This window comes from Cygnus atratus, chromosome 2 (assembly GCF_013377495.2).
Source record: "Cygnus atratus isolate AKBS03 ecotype Queensland, Australia chromosome 2, CAtr_DNAZoo_HiC_assembly, whole genome shotgun sequence".
NCBI classification, from domain to species: domain Eukaryota; kingdom Metazoa; phylum Chordata; class Aves; order Anseriformes; family Anatidae; genus Cygnus; species Cygnus atratus.
Genome location: NC_066363.1, coordinates 127,040,476 through 127,050,215, shown reverse-complemented (window position 1 = coordinate 127,050,215; position 9,740 = coordinate 127,040,476). Strand labels below are relative to the sequence as shown.

The window sequence follows — 9,740 nt, the reverse complement described above, 5'->3', positions numbered from 1 at the left end:
GGCGCCCTATATAGGGCGGGCCGGGCGGGCGGGCCGGCTCCTCCTCCCCGGCTCCCCGGCCCTCCCCCGGGCCGCTCCGCCTTCCCGGGACCCCCACACCCCCGCCGAGCCGAGCCGAGCCGAGCCGAGCCGCGCCGCTCGGGGGCCGGCGGCTGCGAGGCGGAGCGGAGCCCGTGTCCCCTGCGGACTACATGTCCCGGCGTGCACTGCGCCGCCCGCCGCAGCGCCATCTTGAGGCGGTTCCTGCTGTCAGGGGCGAAGTGTCGGGGGTGCGTTCACGTCGCCCCTCGGCCTCGGCAGAAATTCGGGCTGCGGAGTTTTGGGGAGCTGACGGGGAAATGGGAGGGCTGGAGATGCGATGGCGTGAATTTGGTTTCCAAAGAGATCGTGGGTGCCCGTGTTTTGATCAATTTTTCTTCCCGCTGGAGAAAGTGAAATCTCTTCAGTAAAACAAACAAACAAAAAAAAACCGTGCAAAATCTTTTCAGTACTTAAAGGAGACTTACAAAAATGACGAAGGGCAACTCTTTGCTCAGATTACAACAGGACAAGGGGGAATAGCTGTAAACTAAAATAGGAGAGATTTAGATTAGGTGTTAGGAGGAAGTTTTTCACTCAGAGGGTGGTGAGGCACTAGCACAGGCTGCCCAGAAGCTGTGGGTGCCCCATCCCTCGAGGTGTTCAAGGCCAGGCTGGATGGGGCTTTGGGCAACCTGGTCTGGTGGGAGGTGTCCCTGCCCATGGCAGGTGGGCTGGAACTGGGTGGTCTTTAACGTCCCTTCCAACCCAAGCCATTCTATGAACCTATAGTTCCTTCTACTCGAGATATTTTAAGTCTTTTATTACGTATTTGTGTTCATTACAGTTTTAATGAGATCAAGTGACATAAGCTGCTGTATTAGAATAAAACAATGCTATTTTACAAAAACAAAACAAAACAAAACACAAACGTCATTGATGCAGCTGCTACCTAGCACCTCTGTGTGCAGTCAACAAATAAGCCCAAGAAATGCCGAACATTCTCAGCCCAGCTGCCTACTCCTTTTCCACACCGAATAATCCTTTACTACTCCGAGTTCTGCCACTTTCTCTCCTTTTGAATACATGTGTCAGGACTAGTTTCTCCAAGGGCAATTTTAACAACGTACGTAGGCATTCACAGGATCAAGGCCCAGGCGATACAGTAAGAAGCACTAAGCAACTTTCTAAATTAAAAAAAGAAAAAAAAAAGTGACGTGCCCCGCCGAGCTACTCAGGCACTGCGCTACCAACCCGCTCTCCACGCCGCGATCAGGCAGCGCCGCGGCCACCCCAAAGCCGGGGTCCTTCCAGCGCCTAAAGCCCTGCCGCGCAGGCGGGCGGCTTAAGGCGGCCCTGCGCATGCGCCCGCCCTCTCTCTTCCGGCGCTGAAGATGGCGGATAAGGAGTAAGTACCCGCGGCGCCTCGCTGCCATCCGCCGCCATCCGCGGCCGTGGCGCCCTTCGGCTGATGGGGGGACGCTGCCCGGCCGCGGGGCCTCTGTCGGTCCCCCGCGGGAGGAGCGGGAGGATGGGGAGCGGCGGAGATGCGGCCGCAGCCCTCTCCGTCCCTTCCGCAGGCGGCGGTGGCTGTCCCGGCGGCCCGTGGTGAGGTGGGGAGGGAGGGAGTCGTTATTGCGTTATAAACGCCGGTCTTGCGGCTTTCTAAGCGTTTAATAGATTTAAATTCCAGTAAGTTACAAAGCTACAAGGTATAACTCTTAATTACAGTCGTACTTTCTGCTTTTCTCCTCTTAAAACACTTGTTGAAATGTTAATTAGCCGTAATCGGCGTTTGGAGAGCAGATGGAAATATCAGGCTTCCTTGTTTTAATGCAAAAGGTGATCCTTTCAGGCTGTATGGCAGCTTGATAATAACTGGACCAAGTTAAATGCAAACTGCTTAGAGACAGTAGGGCCTGCATGTCCGTCCCGCCCCTTTGCATCGGTGTTTGTAATGTGCTGCTTCTTGCTGGTTTGAAGGAACTTGGCTTTTAAAAGTGCTTTTCCTTGTCGTTTAGAGCAAAGAAGGTGCCTTCTGTACCGGAAAGCCTCCTGAAGAGGCGGCAGGCTTACGCAGCTGCAAAAGCCAAACGTCTGAAGAGGCTGTTAGCTCAAAAAAAGGTGAGTATGTCACGATTGCTTGCTTGAGTTGCTGTTGTCAGGTCAGCAGAATGCTACCTGGATTACATTAAAAGAAGAGTAGCTTCATAGTATTTAGCTTTAGTATTATAATATATAGGTCTGAAATACTAAAAAAAAAAAAAAAAAAAAAAATCAAGATAGTGTATAATAAACCAGATCCGGGCAAAGAAAGCAAAGGCAAAGCGTGTGATTCTCCATAAGACTAAGGTTAGTCAACAGTCGGAACCATAGGATATCCCGAGTTGGAAGAGACCCACAGGATCATTGAGTTCAACCCCTGGCTCTGCACAGGACCACCCAAAAATCAAACTCTCTGTTTCAGAGCATTGTCCAAATGTTCCTTGAACTTAAAAGGATTTTCGTAAAGAAAAGTTTGATGTGTGATAATATTTATAAGTATTGTTGAAAATAAATCACTGTTACGATGTGACAGAACTGATGGTCATTTTAAAATCCGTGTTGCAGATGTTGCTGTAATCTGTGGAACTGTGGGGAGTTTGAGAATAGGCTGTGTTATCTGAATCTGTTTTTCATGTATTAAAGGGCATTATATAATCTTAATTAATGTTTGATTAATTACAGTTTCGTAAGGCGCAAAGAAAAATCATCTATGAAAGAGCCAAAGCTTACCACAAGGAGTACAGGCACATGTATAGGCAGGAGATCCGCATGGCCAGGATGGCCCGAAAAGCCGGCAATTACTACGTTCCAGCTGAACCCAAGCTTGCCTTTGTGATCAGGATAAGAGGGTAAGAATTAATACAGATGTAAAAGAACACGTTTTTATTTTCAAAAACACTGAAAAAGCCTTTTTTGTCACTTGTATGTTTTGAGGGCTTAAATTTTTGTAAATAAATCCAAGCCTTCAGCTGGTTGCTTGGAAAGTTACTGGCAGTAATATTTTGGATGCAGTGTAGGCTTAAGTGTAAAATCATTAATTCTGGGCATGTCTGCTGCCTTTAGGAATCTGGATTTTTTTTAAGACGAGACTGCAAAAATATGCAGACTGTTCTGTTTCATTTAACTTTAATGAAATTATATGCAACTATTCTGTACTGAATGTTGTCAGAAGTGCGTGTTAGAGAAAACTAACAGCTATATGCAGGAGATCATAAGGATATTTAGCTCTAAGATGTGTATTTTTTGTTTTAGTGTGTTTCATGGTGTTAGATCTGCCTTAATACTGAAATACATTGAGATAATAAATAACATAATGATCTTGCTCTGTGGAATTGGTGAAAAAGCAATACCTTTCAGATGAGACAATAATACTGGTTGTTTTCTTTCTGCCTGTTACTGCTTTGGTGATAACTCTCTTTTCTGGGGTGCAGATAATTGAGTGTCTTTGCGTTCTCTAGCATCAATGGTGTCAGCCCCAAGGTCCGTAAGGTGTTGCAGCTTCTTCGCCTGCGTCAGATTTTTAATGGCACATTCGTCAAGCTCAACAAAGCTTCTATCAACATGTTGCGGATTGTTGAACCCTATATCGCATGGGGGTGAGTGAAATTGTCAGTTTTATCAAGTTGGGATACAAATGTTGCCTCTTTTGCGGATTGCTACGCCAGATGTGCAGGTTTTCCTGTGTTCAAAGTGTTCTTGGTTCAAAGCAGGGAAAGTACAAGGACACACAAACATGGTTAAGGCAGTGCTTGCTATGTATGGTTACGTTCTCACCGTAGGCTTCTGGGAGCTCAGTATGAGTGAAGTTTGCTTCTGTGTTGCTTTTGTATTTGTGTTTGGGACATGCTGAAATGATCTTAAACTATTTGTTACCAAAATTTCACTTGGAGTGCAGGTTGTGAAGTTCTGAGGATTCTAATTTTTACTTGACTGTTGTTTCAGTTATCCAAACCTGAAGTCTGTGCATGAGCTGATCTACAAGCGTGGTTATGGCAAGATCAACAAGAAGCGCATTGCTCTGACTGATAATTCCCTGATTCGGAAATGCCTTGGTAAGTAGAACTTTGCTTAAAAACCAAACCCAACTTGTTGCATTTGTATGAGTAGTGCTGAGCTGTACAACCGTCCTTACCTGTCTCTGGAGAATAGTAGTGATTAGTTAATTAAATCTGTTTCTGTCTTAATACAAAGCACATTGGAAGTAACTTTCATTTTAAAAGTATTAAAACTCAAATGTCAAGAACCAAATTCTAGGATTTTACATTTTACAAATGCTTATTGTAAACTCGACCTTTAATAGGACAGTAGTTGTTTCAGTAAGGAGAAGGTGCTGCAGCAGGAAAGAGGCCTATCATATGTGGCTGTGAAGTTTCAAATTTAATATTGGACTTTGCTTGTATTGTAGACCTTCATACTTGCTAAACAGCCTTTCTTAACTTGCTGTGAGAAGATCTAGCTAGTAAAAGCCATTAATGTACTTTATAAAAGCAGAACACAGCGGTCATTTGTCAGGAAACAGACTGATCTAGGAGGCTCCTCCTTGTCCAGTCATGCCTGGAATAGAAGCAAACACGGATCTTTCTTGTTTAGATCTCAAATCAGACTGTCATGTTTGGCTTTTTTTCAGATCATAGAGGTACAAGTAGTATGCTATAAGGATGTACCTTCTCAGTATTGTATTTTACAAACAGTTCATTTGTAACATGTCAGTGAAGAATCTGGAAAGGCATTAAGAAAACGTGGTACTACATTACTGAACAGCATAAATAGTTGAGTGTGAATTTCCCTGAGCTACATGTAGTTAGTGTTTAAGTATCCTAATCCTGCTGTGTTCTTTGAAGAAAAGTTCTATTTTCCTGAGGTCCACTAGACGATTGTTTGCTTGTTCCTCTTGCTGCCTCAGGTATGAACTATAAAATAGTGTGAGTTAGCTGCAGCTGATGAATTTTAATTGGGAAAGTTGGCCGTGGGATGTCTCGATAAAGTGGATGCTTTCTGACTTGCTGAAGTTTATGAAGCTAAATAGGTGTAACATTGATAGCGACTGCGTAGCTCTTCTGAAAACAACTTTCCTGAATTTTAGGAAAACTTGGCATCATCTGCATGGAAGATGTAATCCATGAGATTTACACTGTTGGCAAGAACTTCAAAGTTGTGAACAACTTCCTTTGGCCCTTCAAGTTATCCTCTCCTCGGGGTGGAATGAAGAAGAAAACAATCCACTTTGTGGAGGGTGGAGATGCTGGTAACAGAGAAGATCAGATAAACAGACTCATAAGGAGAATGAACTAAAGGTAAGATCTTACTTCCTAGTTAATAGCATTCCCTCTTCTATCTCTGGTATATAAGCTGAAGCTGTTAGTGGTTGATGATTCACGTTTAGTATATATTCACTCATGCTTGAGTGGTACCTACAGTAGCCTAAATACTTGTTAAGGAGTTAAATCTTGTTTATAGCTGATGCTTTCATGACCTGTAAGCATTCCTCTTGTTTATTTTCCATTTACCAATAACTTGTTTCAAAACATTATTTGGGTTTTATGATGATAAGCCTTGAGATTTTTGGCTACAATTTTCAGTCACTTACGAATTCTTCATATAATTGAAGTCTTTGCCTTTGTAGGGACAATATTTCTCCAGATTGTCTGCTTTCTGAAAAAAATAGGCTTGGGATAAACTAAATTCTCAACTTAAGGCATGTTAATGGTCTGAAGTTTCAGCTTGTTCAATCTTCATTCAAAAGGATTCAGTTGAAGCTTTTATGTTAAATAATACTGTTATTTTGAAAGACAAATTTGCCCATTTGACTAAACTATCCTTGAGAAATGGGAAAGTGGACACCTGACCTAAAGTATTTTGAGAGTGACAACTGAGTCCTGAAGTTAGTATCTGCTTCAAACAATGTCATGACTTCTGTTGTTGCTGCTGTTCCTCTTTTGAGAATTCTGTGCCATACAATGACAAAACTAAACCTTTTTTTAACGTCAGTTCTCAGACTTCACATTGGTTTTTCCAATATTCTCACACACTAAACTAGCTTCAGTGTTGCCCATATCAATTCTCCATCAAGGAGAAAAGTCTTTTTGTTAATGACAAATACGCTGGACTTTATGCTGGACTTTAAGAAAGCTTTGTTTTAGGATGCTTGGAAAAAAAAAGTGGGCAAAAGCAATTCTTCTCAAACTAACTCCTCCAAAGAAGAAGCTTTTCTGCAGAAATCAGACATGTTCAGTTTACTTAAAAATTAGTAACTTCCAGAGGGTTCGGTTAATGAAACAGCACGTAGTGATGAGACTTTAGAGCTTAAAATATGAATGGAAGCTGTTTGGATGAGTGTTCTCAGAAACTTACCCTTCTGTAGGGAAGGAAGCCTCTGCTTTTTCTCCTTAAGCCTTTTCTTAGTGGTTTTGTTGAGCTCAGTCATGTCTGCTCCCTGCCCAAGGAGCTAAAGACCACCTATGAAATAACCTTCCATTTGACTGACTGAGTTGTTTCGTTGCAGCAGATACACGTGCAGGCCCTGTTCTCACTCCCCTGAGCTTCTTGCCTATTCCTTTTTGTCTCTGTGGGTGAAGCAGTGGAGTTTTTAGAGCATTGGTTGCATGGCACCTGGAAACTTGGTGCTTGAGGAAAATAGTTGCTTACTGGCAACAGTGTTCCCATAAAGCTATTTAACTCATCTGTGGGAGAAGTGGGTAATTTTGAGAAGCAAAGTTGCCTGAATGTTTGCCCAGGGTGATGTTACGTTACTCATGCTAGCATTCTGTAGAAATTTTGCTGCTGGTGGCACAAACTGCTACACGTTCAGCACTGGCAGATGCTTCTCTTAAGTTAATTCAAGAGTCTTGGTAAGAAAGGTTGAGCACAGCTATTTTCACTTCATGTTCGTATGTGGTTCTTGAGCCCAAGATGAAAGCTACTGTATTTAATTGAAACCTGGCAACTTTTCTGACAGCATCGATCCTTTTCCCTCCATCTTCATTGATAAGAATCTGAAGTTTTCTAGTGGTCTTGAGTTTTCAGGAGCCTTGCTGTAGGAGGTCAGTTTCTAGTTCACTACTATAGTGGCTATAAACTCCTGTGACAAGTACTATATTGGCAGAAAAGTTAGGAATGCTCATGGCTGTGTGTATTTTTCATTGCACTTCTAGCTCAGAACCCCATGTAAGTAGCAGATAGCAGAGCCTAACTGCATCTGTCAGTTTTTAAGAAGTGAGCTTGCAGTTTCTTGTTTCTGGCTTACGAGCGCTTGTTCAGCTTGGACTGCAAACAAACATACTTCTGGTGTAAAGCTGGATACTGATTGTTCTTGTCTCCTGCACTTCCACTCTTGCTGTTTTCCTGCTGTTCAGAATTGAGTGTGCTTAAAACATAACCTGTATGCAGAGAATAATGTTACAGCTTCTGCTGAGGTTATAAAAACTAGAGCAGTAGGCTCAGATGAGATAACGACAATACTCTTAGCACTGTCTTTCTGAAGGGCCATGTATCTCAAGGAGAGGTATTTTTCTTAATATGTAGATGGCTTCCTGCTATTTGTCTTTTTGTTAGCAGCAATTTCAAATAAACTGATTCCTTAGTCTAGGTTGGGAAGAAATTAGGGCGTAGTGCTTGATTTTTATTTATTTTTGGACAACTCGTAATTGGCAAGATACTGAATTTCATTAGCCCTCAAGAAAAGTTTAAAAGGAATTAGAGACAAGTTTGCTTTTTTTGTTTTAGTTCTTGTATATAAACAGTCCCTGAAACTTGCTGAAAATAGGGTTACTGCAGAAGTTACGATATGTGTAGTGCCTCAGGTGTCTTTAGATACTGAGTTCCTTCCTGCTAAGCTTTTATACAAATAGGAAAATAGGTACCAACAACTATCAGTAGAAGTGTCTTATTCTGTTAGTTCTGGCACTGGAGACCAGTGTTTTGAGTAAAGAAATGTCAGTACAGAAGTTACTGTGTGCAAGACTAGTGAAGTTTTAAATACGGTGAAATAGTCAATATTTTCAGCCCACATTATAAACTGTAGAAATGTATGAACTCTTTGGGTGGCCAAAGTAGTTTCAGATATTCATGTGTCTAATGATGTGTATATTTTTTTTTTCCTTTCAGATTCAGATGCCCAGCTGCAGTCTTTCAAAATCTGGTCTGTTAATAAAATCACCTTGCACAAAACAGTCTCATCTCAGTAGTTCTTTTTGTGATCCTTTCTCACAGTGGCTTTAGTTGCTAAGTTAACTTTGGGGTAACCTCTTTGAAACTCTAAATGCCTTTGAATTCATGTTATACGGGTAATATTGTTTCAGTTTCATTTGGAGGGTGACGATCCCAGGCAGGCAAGGGATTTATTTTTGAATGGCAACAAGTAATTATTTTAAAAGCAGAGTGAATTATGAACTCAGCTATTTGAGGTGTATGCTGTGGGGGACAGGATTCGTACTTCTAGTGCACTAGAAATCTATGTGAGATTTGTCTGTGTAAAGAAGAGTCAAGGTTAAATCAGTTAAGATGTTAAGATCCTGATTTTAACATCATAGTAATTACTTCAAGCTCTGAACAACTTCAGATTTCTTTTAACCAAAAGTCAAAGGCTAGGTTTTTTTTTTAAGGTAGTGGCTTCATTGAAAATTGTTGAGTGCTTTCATTTGTTACTGTAAGGACACTGGTAAAACAACTGAGTGTCAATCAGGTAAGAGTGTTTCCAAATGTGAGTAACTAGGTTAGGAAACCCAAAGATGGGTGACAGTCCTCTGTGACTGCAACTCTAAAATCTAACACAGCTTGTGACTAAATGTGAAAAAAAGAGTAATGACACCTGTGCCCATTTGAGGTAATCACTGTATTAAATCAGAAGAAATTAGCAGTTCTTTACAGATGTTCAGTGCAAGTAATTAGATGTTATGGATGAATGAGTTTATAAGTTAGTTGGAAACCATTGAAGTATTTCGTTTGTTAGGTATCTTTTTAATGTGGCCTTTAAAGGGGAAAAAAACATTTTCATAAAGTTGATGGATTAAGGGGAAAAAAAATCATATTGAAAATTACACACTGCACTTTTATCTTCCTGAGATACCAGCTCTTCTGTTGAGCTTATAAGAGTACTGTCTTAATTCTATTAGCTTAGAGTTGCATGGACAGGCAATAAGATGCGGATACCAGGGCGACATACCTGGAAAAAAATTTGGTAACTTAAGAAGACAGTACCTGGGTTGGTTTAATTGACAGAGTGCTGTTACTTTGCTACTATGTCTTCAGTTTTTTCCCTTACACACATTCTACTATACCAACTTCTTAGCAGAAGAGCATTGCACACATCATGAAGCAAAACAAATGGATAGCAAATTTTGTATAAAAGGTACAGGCAGAGAATAAAAGATTTGCTTGTGAAGTTAAAAGTCCTGTCAGACCTGTCAGTTGTCTGATAACGTTACACCTTAGGTCCCAAATTTTGTTTAAAGAATACGTGCATTAGGGAGGAGGAAGTCGACTTGGTTTTCATGGTACTTGAGCAACTCTTTTTTCTTAACCTACCTCTGAAACCCACTTTCAGATAACTTCAAAATGTTACTACATGGTGTGGAAACCAGTATTAAAAGCCTAGCTATGTTAGAAGTCCAATAACCCTGTGTAATTAGAGGAGTTAGTCACCTTTTATACTAGCACAACTTTGAGGATTTCAGATTTGC

At 41.4% G+C, this 9,740-nt stretch overlaps 1 protein-coding gene across 1 annotated transcript; it reads left to right on the top strand.

The window, feature by feature from the left end:
- The first annotated feature begins 1,313 nt into the window (after positions 1-1,313).
- RPL7 (ribosomal protein L7) lies at positions 1,314-8,231 on the top strand. The gene is made up of 7 exons (XM_035563147.2): positions 1,314-1,426; positions 2,040-2,142; positions 2,746-2,912; positions 3,522-3,659; positions 4,006-4,115; positions 5,147-5,357; positions 8,167-8,231. The coding sequence occupies exons 1-6, from the start codon at positions 1,413-1,415 to the stop codon at positions 5,353-5,355; spliced, it is 741 nt and encodes a 246-aa protein (XP_035419040.1). The 5' UTR covers positions 1,314-1,412; the 3' UTR covers positions 5,356-5,357; positions 8,167-8,231.
- Positions 8,232-9,740: the final 1,509 nt, after the last annotated feature.